The 14,694-nt window shown below is 48.1% G+C and overlaps 1 protein-coding gene across 1 annotated transcript in view; it reads left to right on the top strand.

Moving 5' to 3' along the window:
* The first annotated feature begins 309 nt into the window (after window positions 1-309).
* slc24a3 (solute carrier family 24 member 3) overlaps window positions 310-14,694 on the top strand; it is a 344,477-nt gene continuing 330,092 nt past the window's right edge. Inside the window, exon 1 of the mRNA XM_080200075.1 lies at window positions 310-557. Coding sequence (XP_080056201.1) covers window positions 404-557 — 154 coding nt within the window. The 5' untranslated portion in view covers window positions 310-403. The remainder of the gene's footprint in view (window positions 558-14,694) is intronic.

Here is a 14,694-nt window from a genome sequence, read left to right as displayed (position 1 = left end):
CTTGGACAGGCTGTGTGGAGCTCTCAAAGCCGGGCTGTAGACATTAGGAGCTGGAGACTTGTGTGTGTGTGTGTGTGTGTGTGTGTGTGTGAGTTGCAGCAGTCCCACTCTCTCTCCCTCTCTGCCCTGTCCCATTCCACCCTCGTTGATGGATCATATCAGAGCAGCAACTGCCAGAGCCTCCAGCCTCCCCCCTATCTCCTCCCCTCTGGGCGTCTAATGGACTGAAGGGGAGGGGGGTAAGAAATCCCCCCCCCCTTCCCTGATACCCCCCCCCCTTTCTCCCTCCCTCCCCCTCTCACCCCCCCTCTCTCTCTCCCCTCCTCTCTCCCCTCTCTGGGCTCCTCCGCCAAAGTTCTGCCTCTTGTCACCACTCGCCAGTACAAGCGCTTCACCCGGAGCGATGGAGGTTCCGCAACACCGTCCCTTCCAGCTGCTGCTGCTGAGAGCAGGCAAAGGGCGCCGGAGAAGACGGGATTTGTTTTGGTGGCAGGTCTGCTGGCTGGGCGGGGTGCTGCTGGTGCTGCTTACCATCTCCAGCCTGGTCGAGAAGGCAGGTAAGGAAATTTGACAAGGGTAAATGGGGTGGGGGGCAGTAAGTAAACCTAACCACCCACCACCCCCCACCCCCCCCCACCACCACCCTCCTTCATGGACAGGCAAGAGTGTGCCAGGGCTCCTGGGTACTGTTCCCACAAGTCAAATAATTTGCAAGCCCTATTGAAGATGAAGCATCTCTCTAAGAGTGGCACAGTGAGTGAGCACGCTGCTGCCTCACAGCACCAAGGACCCGGGTTCGATTCCGGTCTCCGGTGACTGTCTGTGCAGAGTCTGCACATTCTCCCCATATCTGCATGGGTTTCCTCCAGGTGCGCTAGTTTCCTCCCACAGTCCAAAGATGTGCAGGTTAGGTGAATTGGCCATGTTAAATTGCCCCTTAGTGTCCAAAAATGTGCAGGTTAGGTGGATTGGCCATGCTAACTTGCCCCTTAGTGTCCAAAGATGTGCACGTTAGGTGGATTGGCCATGTTAAATTGCCCCTTAGTGTCCAAAAATGTGTAGGTTAGGTGGATTGGCCATGCTAAATTGCTCCTTAGTGTCCAAAGATGTGCAGGTTAGGTGGATTGGCCATGCTAAGTTGCCCCTTAGTGCCCAAAGATGTGTAGGTTAGGTGGATTGGCCATGCTAAATTGCCCTTTAGTGTCCAAAGATGTGTAGGTTAGGTGGATTGGCCATGCTAAATTGCCTCTTAGTGTCCAAAGATGTGCAGGTTAGGTGGATTGGCCATGCTAAGTTGCCCCTTAGTGCCCAAAGATGTGTAGGTTAGGTGGATTGGCCATGCTAAATTGCCTCTTAGTGTCCAAAGATGTGCAGGTTAGGTGGATTGGCCATGCTAAATTGCCCTTTAGTGTCCAAAGATGTGCAGGTTAGGTGGATTGGCCATGCTAAATTTCCCCTTAGTGCCCAAAGATGCATGGGTTAGGTGGACTGGCCATGCTAAATTGCCCCTAGTGTCAGGGGGATTAGCTAGGGTAAATATATGGGTTTATGGGAATACAGTCTGGGTGGAATTGTTATCAGTGCAGACTCAATGGACTGAATGGCCTCCTTCTGCACTGTAGAATTCATAAAATGACATAATTACCTCCCCATCCCCTCAAAATGGGTTTTAAAAAAATAATGGGTTAAAAAGTGACTTTTTTTATTGGAAGGGGTGTAAATATTCCTGCAGCATTTGAAATGTAGCACTAGCCAAAGGAAGGAATCCTTTTTTGCTCTCTCTCTCATTATTTTGTAATAACACTGTGACAAGGAGACTCATTAACAGGAATTACAGGTTGTAGAGTTTGTATTTTAACGCTCCCCCCCCCCGCCCCACCACCCCCACTCCCTGTCCAGGTTGAGACCAGTGAAACAAGTTTTGCTCTACATGTAATGCTGGGTTAGCTGCTCTTGTGTGACTGCAACACCTGACGGGGATATTGCGGGAGGCTGTGGGGTGGTGGGGGGGTGGGGGGGGGGGGGGTGGTGCCAGGGAGGATTGAATTGACTGACATTTTCCCCGCCTCCAATCCATTGGAAATAGTGGCCCCTGCCCAATTTTCATGGGAGCCTCTAGTCAACAACAAAGAAATCCACTTAATAAATACACTTCCGCTGGGCTCCGAGAAGGTTTAGCAATTTTCCTTTGCACCATCGTTGTGCTTCACCCCACTGTGTGAGCCGCTTCCAAACATTTCTAAGCAGCGGGGAATCACGCTGCGTGTCAAATCTAACCCACACGGTGGGGGGGGCCGGAGCCATCGCCGTAATTGTATGGTTAAAATTGCAACGGGAAGCAGGTCAAATGGAACCACTAGCTCAATGGAAAGAAGCCGCCTCGTTTCAGATGACCCACCGGTTGCTCGAGGCACTGAGGGGCAGAATTGGGGCACCAGGGCTTTGATGGATCGAATGGCCATTGCCCCGTCCCTGACTGTTGTCTTGGTGGCCACTTGCAGGGCAGTGTTAATGCTGCAGTTGTTTTGGCAGACTAGGCCTGACTGCTTGGCGACTCACGTGAGGCTTTTCCCCTCTGATATAACAAAAACCACAAGGCTTTACGATGCAGGCAGTAACTTAATCTGTGGGTTCGAATGGAACACTCTGTTTGCGCTCAATGGCACTCAGTTATATTACAATTCCTCTGATGGACCTAGTATTATAATCCACTTCTCCATATCTGCTTGGAAGTAACATTTGTCTTCAGGTTTCTTTGTACAGGATATTGTGATGTTGGGCTTCTTACACATTTACTTGTGCTGAATGTACAATCAGTTAAAAGCAGCCTGTGATGCACATAATAGAGTGGGCATGTTTACAATGATAGGAAGTGATCTTATCTGAGTAACTTCCACATAATACTGGTGTCGCAGCTGTACAGTGGTGCTTCAACACAATATTTCCACTGATAAAAATGATGACCATCTCCAGGAACTGTGGAATCGTTGACCATCTTTAATAGATGTGAAAATCTTGGAACTATGAACCTAATCGGGGAGCAGGACCCTTTTAGTTAAGGTTAGAATGTTCTGACAAAATATATCCTACAGGGCTCGCGTTCTTCCCCCCTGCATTCCTCATCTGGGTTTCTTAAATGAGTTTGGGCTTTATGTACCTTGTCGCTCTGTTAGCGACAGAATATATAAACATAAGAACTAGGGGCAGGCATAGGCCATCTGACTCTTTGAGCCTGCTCTGCCATTCAATAAGCTCATGGCTGATCTTTTTGTGGACTCAGTTCCACTTATCTGCCCATAACCCTTAATTCTTTTACTGTTCAAAAATCCTCACCTTAAAAAACATTCAATCAACTGCTTCACTGGGCAGGGAATTCCACAGATTCACAACCCTTTGTGTGAAGAAGTTCCTCCTCAACTCAGTCCTAAATCTGCTTCCCCTTATTTTGAGGCTGTGCCCCCTAGTTCTGGTTTCACCTGCCAGTGGAAACAACTTCACTGCTTCTGCCCTATCTATTGTTTTCATAGTCTTATATGCTTCTATTAAGATCTCCCCCTCATTCTTCTGAACGAGTATAGTCCCAGTCTACTCAGTCTCTCTTCATAAGCCAATTACAGTTACCACTGTGGGGACTTTATTCTTAAGAGACCCAGTTAGTGTGGATCTCAATGATTTTGGACCTGACTTCCTCTCTGTCGACAACAGAAAAATGTTCCAAAATCTCAGCAGGTCTGACAGCAGCTGTAGAGAGAGAATAGAGGCAATGTTTCGAGTCTGTATGACCCTTCATCAGAGCTCTACTCTCTTTCCACAGGTGCTGTCAGACCTGCTGAGATTTTCCAGCATTTTTTGCTTTTTGTTTCAGATTCCTTCACTTGCAGGATTTTGCTTTTATCTCTCTCTGTCGCGTTGATTCACCCCATTGAGTGAGGAGTGCAGAATTAGATTATAAAATCTACAGCCTGAATGTACAAGGCAAATCCGAACTGAATTTGCTCTTTACATTCATTTACGAGATGTGGGTGTCACCAGCTGGCCAGCACTTATTGCCCATGCCTAATTACCCCTTGAGAAGGGGGTAGTGCGTTGTCATAGAGTGGAATTCACAGAATCCCTACAGTGCAGAAGGAGGCCATTTGGCCCACCGCATCTGTGCCCACTCTTCAATGGAGCATTCTACCCAGGCAACCTCACACATTTGCCACAGCAAATCCACCTAACCTGCACATCTTTGGACACTAAGGGGCAATTTAGCATGGTCAATCCACCTAACCTGCACATCTTTGGACACTAAGGGGCAATTTAGCATGGCCAATCCACCTAACCTGCACATCTTTGGACACTAAGGGACAATTTAGCATGGCCAATCCACCTAACCTGCAAATCTTTGGACACTAAGGGACAATTTAGCATGACCAATCCACCTAGCCTACACATCTTTGGACACTAAGGGACAATTTAGCATGGCCAATCCACCTAACCTACACATCTTTGGACACTAAGGGGCAATTTAGCATGGCCAATCCACCTAACCTGCACATCTTTGGACACTAAGGGGCAATTTAGCATGGCCAATCCACCTAACCTGCACATCTTTGGACACTAAGGGACAATTTAGCATGGCCAATCCACCTAACCTACACATCTTTGGACACTAAGGGGCAATTTAGCATGGCCAATCCACCTAACCTGCACATCTTTGGACACTAAGGGGCAATTTAGCATGGCCAATCCACCTAACCTGCACATCTTTGGACACTAAGGGACAATTTAGCATGGCCAATCCACCTAACCTACACATCTTTGGACACTAAGGGGCAATTTAGCATGGCCAATCCACCTAACTTACACATCTTTGGACACTAAGGGGCAATTTAGCATGGCCAATCCACCTAACCTACACATCTTTGGACAATAAGGGGCAATTTAGCATGGCCAATCCACCTAACCTGCACATCTTTGGACACTAAGGGACAATTTAGCATGGCCAATCTACCTAACCTGCAAATCTTTGGACACTAAGGGACAATTTAGCATGGCCAATCCACCTAACGTTCACATCTTTGGACACTAAGGGACAATTTAGCAAGGCTAATCTACCTAACCCGCACATCTTTGGAGCGTGGGAGGAAACCGGAGCACCCAGAGAAAACCCACACAGACACGGGGAGAATGTGCAAACTCCACACAGACAGTGACCCAAGCCGGGAATCGAACCCGGGTCTCTGGCGCTGTGAGGCAGCAGGGCTAACAACTGTGCTGCCCTTCTTGAACTCTATGTGGGGTAGGTACACCCACAGTGCTGTTAGGGAGGTTTTGAACCAACAGTAGTGAAGGAGGGGCAAAATATTTCCAAGTGGGGATGGGCTTGTGTCTTTGGAGGGGAAATTGGAGTTCTCCTGCATATTCTAATCAGCGAATTCGCAAGGTGTATATCTTGTGTTGCACTCTGTTCATTGACAATGTAATCCCTGCCGCCTCTCCTGACCCAGTGAGCGGGTGGGAGTGTTGAGGGTTAAGAAATGCTGCGTGTTGTCCAAGCTCACAGTCAATTTGTCAATTCAGAATACAACTGTGCGTCGAGGTATGGAAATTGTGGAGCTGACAGCGGCGGCCAAACAGTGGAATTGCATTGTCTCGATCAGCCAGTCGAATAAGCAACTAATCCTCCCGTACTGCAGGAGTACGATAGCCGAGAAAGTGATTGTCATTCCTAGGTTATTCAAGTCTTGCCTGCAAGCGAGGATGCTGTTTATCCCATACAATTCTTATTTTAAACTCTCTATTATGTATTGACACAGGAGCAGTAGCTGGCCAAGTAATGATTCAACCGTTCCCGTGTTGTATTTTTCCCTCAGTTAAAATGTGCATTGCCATTCGAAGCTGATCTGCCTTCCTCCGACCTGACCGAACCCATCTTCTCAAGTCGCCGGGTCCTTTCTTTAAAAAAAAATTGTCCCGTCTTTTATCCTGTTTGAATGTCCCAACAAAGCCCATGTAGTTACTATCGTGGACACCACACTTTGTCCTTGACAATGGGGTTCGTAATAATTCCACCAACGCTGAGAATGTGGTCCTGATTTGCATCCTGAATGTATGGGATCATTTTCGTAGAACCCCACAGTGCAGAAGGAGGCCCTTCGCCCCATCGAGTCTGCACAATCCCACCCAGGCCCTACCCCCCCCCCCCAATATCCCTACTTATTTTACCCACTAACCTACACATCTCAGGACATGAAGGGGCAATTTTTTTTAGCATGGCCAATCAACCTAACCCGCACATCTTTGGGAAGAAACCAGGGTACCCGGAGGAAACCCACGCAGACACGAGGAGAATGTGCAAACTCCACACAGACAGTGACCCGAGCCAGGAATCGAACCCAGTTCCCAGGAGCTGTGAAGCAGCAGTGCTAACCATTGTGCCACCGTCCATTCGTGGGACATGGCTGGGCCAGCATTTATTGCCCATCCTTAGTTGCCTGAGGGCAGTTGAGAGTCAACCACATTGCTGTGGCTCTGCAGTCACATGTAGGCCAGACCGGGTAAGGATGGCAGATTTCCCTCCCTAAAGGACATTAGGTGGGTTTTTCCGACAATTGTTTCATGGTCATCAGTAGGTTCTTAGTTCCAGATATTTTTTATTGAATTCAAATTCCACCACCTGCCCTGGCGGGATTCGAACCCGGGTCCCCAGAGCATTAGCTGAGTTTCTGGATTAATAAATAGTGATAATACCACTGGGCCATCACCTCCCCAACCATTGAATCATAGAATTTCTACAGTGCGGAAGGAGGCCATTTGGCCCATTGAGCCTGCACCGACAACAATCTCATCTAGGCCCTATCTCTGTATTTACCCTGCTAATCCACAATTTAGCATGGCCAAGCCACCTAACCCGCACATCTTTGAATTGTGAGAGGAAACCAGAGCACCCAGAGGAAACCCAGGCAGACACGGAGAGAATGTGCAACTCCACACAGACACCGAGGCCGGAATTGAACTCAGTTCCCTGGTGCTGTGAGGCAGTAGTGCTAACCACTGTGCCACCGTGTGCCCAGGGAAGTCTGAATTCATTTTAAAAACAACATTCATTTGTGCTGCTGGTACAGGTACAGGTTATACACATTGATTTCATAGAAACCCGACAGTTCAGAAAGAGGCCATTTGGCCCATTGAGTTTGCACTTACCGCAATCCCACCCAGTCCCTACCCCCATATCCCTACATATTTACCCACTAATCCCTCTAACAGACACGTCTCAGGACACTAAGGGACAATTTAAGCATGGCCAATCAACCTAACCCGCACATCTTTGGATTGTGGGAGGAAATCGGAGCACCCGGAGGAAACCCATGTAAGAACATAAGAACATAAGAAATAGGAGCAGGAGTAGGCCATCCAGCCCTTCGAGCCTGCCCCGCCATTCAATAAGATCATGGCTGATCTGTCGCTGCTCAGTTCCACTTTCCCGCCCTCTCCCCATAACCCTTAATCCCCTCTCCTATCAAAAACCCATCAACCCGCGTCTTAAAAATATTTAGCGAGGCAGCCTCCACCACTTCAACGGGCAGAGAATTCCAGAGATTCACCACCCTTTGAGTGAAGAAGTTCCTCCTCAACTCCGTTCTAAACCGCCCCCCCTTTTATCTTGAGGCTGTGCCCCCTAGTCCTATTGTCTTTTTTGAACGGGAAGAGTCTTTCCACCTCTATCCTATCCATCCCATTCATCATCTTATACGTCTCAATGAGATCTCCTCTCATTCTTCTAAAGTCTAACGAGTACAAGCCCAGTTTATTCAGCCTCTCCTCATAGCTCAACCCCTTCAACTCTGGTATCAGCCTAGTAAACCTCCTCTGCACTCCTTCCAAGGCCAAAATATCTTTGCGCAGGTGCGGCGCCCAAAAATGCACACAGTACTCCAGTTGCGGCCTCACCAATGCCCTATACAGCTGCAGCAAGACCTCCCTACTTTTATATTCAATCCCCCTCGCTATGAAGGCCAGCATCCCATTCGCCTTCCTGACCACCTGCTGCACCTGCAAGCTGGGTTTTTGCGACTCATGCACAAGGACCCCGAGGTCCCTCTGCACCGTCGCCTGCTGCAGTTTTTCGCCACGTAAGTAATAGTCCTTCCTACCATTCTTCCTACCAAAGTGGACCACCTCACACTTGCCAACATTAAATTCCATTTGCCATTTCCTGGCCCATTCGCCCAGCCTATCTAGATCCTTCTGCAGACTCTCCACACCCTCCGCACAATTTGCCGTTCCCCCAATCTTGGTGTCATCAGCAAATTTCGACACTCTACACTCGGTTCCCTCCTCCAGATCATCTATATAAATGGTAAAAAGCTGAGGCCCCAGCACCGACCCCTGGGGCACTCCACTAGTCACCATCCGCCAATCCGAATAGCACCCATTGACCCCCACTCTCTGCCTCCTATTTGACAACCAATCCTCTATCCACGCTAACACCCTACCCCCAACTCCATGTCCCTCGACCTTCTGCAATAACCTCTTGTGAGGTACTTTGTCAAACGCCTTCTGAAAATCTAGAAAGACCACATCCACCGGCTCTCCTCTATCCACCGCCCTAGACACATCCTCATAGAACTCCAGTAAATTTGTCAGACACGACTTCCCTTTAATGAAACCGTGCTGCGTCTGCTCTATCAAGCAATTCCCTTCAAGATGCCTCGCAATTTCCTCCTTACTGACAGATTCTAACATTTTACCTACCACAGACGTTAAACTAACCGGCCTATAATTCCCCGCCTTTTGCCTGGCACCCTTCTTAAACAACGGCGTAACATTAGCCGTTTTCCAATCTTTCGGCACTTCCCCGGAATCCAGCGACGTCGGGAAAATAACCACCAAGGCATCCACTATCACCTCCGCCATTTCTTTCAGAACCCTCGGATGCATTCCATCCGGTCCTGGGGACTTGTCCACAATCAGCCCCTCCAGTCTGTCGAGCACCGCCTTTCTAGTAACAGTAATGTCATTAAGACCCTCCAGTCCTACCACCTTTCCATCGCTAACACCCAGCAAATTATTCACGTCCTCCTCCGTGAAGACAGAAACAAAAAAGTTATTCAATACCTTAGCCATATCCCCATCCCCTACCACTAGGTCCCCTTTCTCATCCTCTAAAGGACCAACATTCACCCTAGCCAGCCTCTTCCTTTTTATATATTTATAAAAACTCTTGCTATCCTTTTTTATTTTAAGCGCTAGCCCAGCTTCATAGTTTCTCCTACCCTTCCTTATCAACTTTGTCAATCTTTGTTGACATTTAAACCTCTCCCAATCCTCTTCTCGCCCACTACTCTTAGCTACTCTAAATTCCTCCGCTTTTAGTTTAACACTTTCCTTCACCTCCTTCGTTATCCACGGCTTATTACCTCTCCTCCTACTATCCTTTTTGACCATCGGAATAAATTTCCGTTGAGCACCAAGAAAGATCTCCTTAAAGATCCTCCACTGCTCCTCAACAGACCCTCCCTCCAACGCGCTCTCCCAGTCCACATTCGCCAATTCTTCTCTCATCCTACCGTACTCCCCTCTATTCAAACAAAGGATGTGTGTCCGGGAACCCACTTTCTCCTCCTCCATCATGTAGATAGGAGGAGAATGTGCAAACTCCACACAGACATTGACCCGAGCCAGGAATCTAACCCAGGTCCCTGGAGCTGTTGAAGCAGCAGTGCTCAGCACTGTGCTACCGTGTCACCCATGATTTGTTGGGATATGTTGAAAATTGTTGCTTCTTGGGCAAAATACAGACAAAGCATACCTTTCATAGAGTATATAAGGAAGAAGGAAAGGAGGGGATGCAGAATGTAGTGTTACAGTCATAGCTAGGGTGTAGAGAAAGATCAACTTAATATGTGGTAGGCCCCTTCAAAAGTCTGACAACAGCAGGGAAGAAGCGGTTCTTGAGTCAGTTGGTCCGTGATCTCGGACTTTTGTATCTTTTTCCTGACGGAAGAAGGTGGAAGAGAGAATGTCTGGGATGTGAGGTGTCCTTAATTATGTTGACTGCTTTTCTGAGGCAGCGGGAAGTGTAGACAGAGTCAATGGATGGGAGGCTGGTTTTGCGTGATGGACTGGGCTTTGTTCACTACCCTTTGTAGTTTCTTGTGGTCTTGGGCAGAGCAGGAGCCATACCAAGCTATGATACAACCAGAAAGGATGTTTTCTATGGTGAATCTGTAAAAGAAGCCACATTGCTGTCAATGTGAGGTAGGCTGGGTTGGTTGATTGTTGAGGATTTAGGGGAGGGGTTAGGCCTGGCACTGGGCCAGCTCAACAGTAGCTTCTGGACCAGTCGCTCTGACTGGTTTTCATCAAAATATTTATCGAGGGTGGTTCGGCTCCACCCCAGCCGGCGCGCCTCCTGTTGTCAGAGCTAAATGCTGGTTGTGTCCACATGTTCATCAAATCATAAAATCTGTACAGTGCAGAAGGAGACCATTCGGCCCATTGAGTCTGCACTGGCCACCCAGTCCCTATCCTCATAACCCCTTGCATTTACTCTAGCTAGTCCCCCTGACACTAAGGGGCAATTTACCATGCCCAATCCACCTAACCTGCACATCTTTGGACTCTGGTAGGAAACCAGAGGAAACCCACTCAGATATGGGGAGAACGTGCAGACTCCACACAGACAGTGACCCGAGGCCGAGAATCGAACCCAGGTCCCTGTAAGGCAGCAATGCTAACCACAATGCCACCAAGTTGTTGGGTTTCTTTGTTTCACCAACAGTAGGCAGTATGGGCATGGCTGGCATCCAGATCAATGCTATGATCAGGAGTGTCTTTGCTAACCTCCAAAGCCATTACTGAGAGTGGCAGTTCGTACAGTGAGAATGAGTCGACGCTTTGTACTTGCCCCAATACCCCTCTGACAGATTGAATTCAGAGTGTGGAGTGCGTTGATGTATATTTAGTTCGGTGTTTTTGGGTAGAGATCAGGAAGGGCACGCTCCTCCAATGATTCTGGGAGATCCTTTTAAAATTCATTCATGGGACGCAGGTGCTGCTGGCTGGGCTAATATTTATTGCCCATCCCTAATTGCCCTTGAACTGAGTGGCTTGCTCAGCCATTGAAGAGTCAGCCACATTGCTGTGAGTCTTGGCAGATTTCCTTCCCTGAAGGATATTAATTAGTGAGCCAGATGGTTTTTTTTTATGACAAGCGACAGTGGTTCCATGGTCGTCATTAGACTTTTAATTGTAGATTTTTATTGAATTCAAATTTCACCATCTGCCAAGGTCGGATTTGAACCTGGTCCCCCGGTGGTCTCTGGATTGCTAGTCTAGCGACAATACTGCAGGCCAATGCCACCACCTCCTCCATAAGTGACTTAAGTCAAATTGTCAATGCATCCGCAGGTTTCTGCCAAGCCTTTACAATGCCTAGCTAAGGGAATTGGAGGATACCTGACCAGGGACACTGCATCAACCCACCCGCTGTTCCCGTGGGTACCTACTGAGAGTTTACCCTTCTTCCTTTTACCCTCCCAGGCAGAGCTGCTTGTCATAGAACTGTAGAATCCCGACAGTGCAGACGGAGGCCATGCACCAACTCTTAGACAGTGCCAGCTCTGTTCAGCTGATAGCATGCCAGCCCTTGTGTCAGAAAGAATTGGATTTAAAGCATCCCTCCCCAGCTAAGCACAACTGCTCCCCCTCCCTCTGCCACCCCTGTATAAAAAATGTTGAGTGTTTCAGTTCGGTGTTTTGCTTTGTCTCCAATGCATTCTTGTCTGTGATTTCCTACTTTCCCCATGGATCACCGTCTGTCTTGACCCGTGTTTCAGGTTGCTGCTTGCATGACATGCCTTCACATAGTTTCCCTCGACTGTTGAATGTGGTGGAATAAGCACTCCAGTAGACTATGACTTGGGGCTGTAAGCTGTCAAACCCATTTATCAAGCAGTACATGTTTATGCGAAGGGAAGCAATCGCATGTTGGATTTATGGTCATAAGTTCCTCCTCAGGAAGATATAAAAGAACCACTTTTGCAGTTGCCATCCTCAACTGCAATAAGAACTAGACCAGGTATGGATCCACTGAAAATATTTAACCTTGCGAGGTTGTTTGAGGTTGGCACTACACGGGAATTTCCTGCTGCATTTGTCTTCTTGAGATGTTGGCTTCAAGTTGGGGCGGCACGGCGACAGAGTGGTTAGCACTGCTGCCTCACAGCGCCAGGGCCCCAGGTTCTATTCCCGGCTCGGATCACTGCCTGTGTGGAGTCTGTACATTCTCCCCGAGTTTGCGTGGGTTTCCTCCGGGTGCACCAGTTTCCCCCCACAGTCTGAAAGACGTGCTGGTTAGGTGCATTGGCCATGCTAAATTCTTCTTCAGTGTACTGGAAAAGGCGCCGGAGTGTGGTGACTAGGGGATTCTCACAGTAACTTCATTGCAGTGTTAATGTAAGCCTACTTGTGACTAATAAATAAGCATTAATAAAGGGGGACAAACTCATAGAAACTAGAAGCAATAGGAGGCCATTTGGCCCTTCAAGCCTGCTCTGCCATTCATTTTGATCATGGCCGAACATCGAATTCAATATCCCCATCCCCCGCCCTTGCCCCTCATGTCCCTTGATCCGTTTAGCCCCATGAGCAATATCATAGAATCCCTATAGTGCAGAAGAAGGCCAATCAGCCCATCGAGTCTGCATTGACAACAGTCCAACCCAGGCCCTATCCCTGCAACTCCATGCATTTAACCTCCCCACTCCCTCCGACACTAAGGGGCAATTTAGCATGGCCAATTCACCTAATCCACACATCTTTGGACTGTGGGAGGAAATTGGAGCACCCCGAGGAAACCCACGCAGACACGAGGAGAACATGCAGACTCCACACAGACTGTAACCCAAGCCGGGAATCAAACTCAGGTCCCTTGCATTGTCAGACAGCAGTGCTAACTGCTGTGCCACAATGCAGCAGTTTCTTCTATTATATCTCATTTCTAATTGATGACTAATATCTTGTATCTAATTTCTTCCTGAAACCACACAATGTTTTGGCTCCAACTACTTTCTGTGAATTCCACACATTCTCCACCCTCTGGATGAAGAAATTTCTCCTCTTCTCAGTCCTAAAAGGATTACCCCTTATCCTCAATCTATGAACCCTAGTTCTGGACTCCCCCACCATTGGGAACATTCTTTCTGAATCTACCCTGTCTAACCCTGTTGGAATTTTATAGGTTTCTATGAGATCCCCTCTCACTCTTCTAAACTCCAGTAAATACAATCTAACTGATTGAGTCTCTCCTCATACTAGGAACAAGACATGCTGCAAAATTATTTTTTCAAAATTTGATCTTGAGGAAGGAAAATTTAAGTATATGTCTCTTAAATAGAGCTGCCCATCAAATACCTGTTTTGAGTGAAACCCTCATACAGTCATGGAAGTTTTGACTGCTTCAGTCTTGGCTGTTTGGTCCGTGGGCCGGCACAGTGGCACAGTGGTTAGTACTGCTGCCTCACAGCACCAGAGAGCCGGGTTCAATTCCCAGCTTGGGTGATGGCGTTTGTGTGGAGTTTGCACATTCTCTCCATGTCTGCGTGAGTTTCTTCTAGGTGCTCCGGTTTCCTCCCACATTCCAAAGATGTACGGGCTAGGTTGCTTGGCCATGCTAAATAGGCAAGAATTAGCAGGGTAAATGTGTGGGGTTATGGGAATAGGTCCTGGTTGGGATTGTGGTCAGTACAGGTTCAATGGGCTGAATGGCCTCCTTCTGTACTGTAGGGATTCAATGATTCTATAACATACAACGGCACGGTGGCACAGTGGTTAACACTGCTGCCTCACAGCATCAAGGACCTGGGTTCAATTCCCGGCTTGGGTGACTGTGCAGGTTAGGTGGATTGGCCATGCTAAATTGATCCTTGGTGCCAAGGGGACGAGCTAGGGTAAATGCATGGGGTTATGGGGATAGGACCTGGATGGGATTGTTATCTCGATTGGCCAGAAGGCCTCCTTCTGTACTGTAGGGAATCTATGATTCTACTCTACTGAGGTCAGAAAACTTAAAACCTTTAAAAATGCATTTGGATGAGCACTTGAAATAGCATAATGTTCAAGGATATAGGACAAGTGCAGGAAAATGGGATGGGCACACCTTTGGTGGTAGATATCAGTGGGGTGGCACGGTGGCAGAGTGGTTAGCATTGCTGTCTCACAGCACCAGGGACCCTGGTTTGATTCCTGTCCTCAGGTCTCTGTCAGTGTGGAGTTTGCGCATTGTCCCCGTTTCCTCCGGGTGCTTAGGCCTTCTCCCACAGTCTAAAGATGTGTGAGTTAGGTGTATTGACCATGCTAAATTGTTCCTTAGTGTCAGGGAGACTAGCCTGAAGTTGTGGGGATAGGACCTGAGTGCAGATTCGATGGGCCAAATGGCCTCCTTGTGCACTAGGATTCTATGATTCTATATTGTCAGTGCAGATTGGATGGGCCAAAGGGCCTTTTCTGTACTGTATAGTTTTATAATGACACAAGAAGAGCAACGGGACATTTGGGGCTTTGGGGAATATTGGGGCCTCCAGTTAATTTCCCTTAACAGGTGAAGCTTGGGGCCTGAGAGAGAAAGAGGGGGTCAGCGGAGGGGGAGTGTGAATGTAAAATCGGGTACGGAAAGAGACAAAGAGAGAGAACAATTGGAGAAGGAGA

This window comes from Carcharhinus amblyrhynchos, chromosome 12 (assembly GCF_965287045.1).
Source record: "Carcharhinus amblyrhynchos chromosome 12, sCarAmb.v2.hapA, whole genome shotgun sequence".
NCBI lineage: Eukaryota > Metazoa > Chordata > Chondrichthyes > Carcharhiniformes > Carcharhinidae > Carcharhinus > Carcharhinus amblyrhynchos.
Note: the sequence above shows the minus strand (reverse complement) of the source record. Positions and strands in the feature narration are given on the sequence as shown.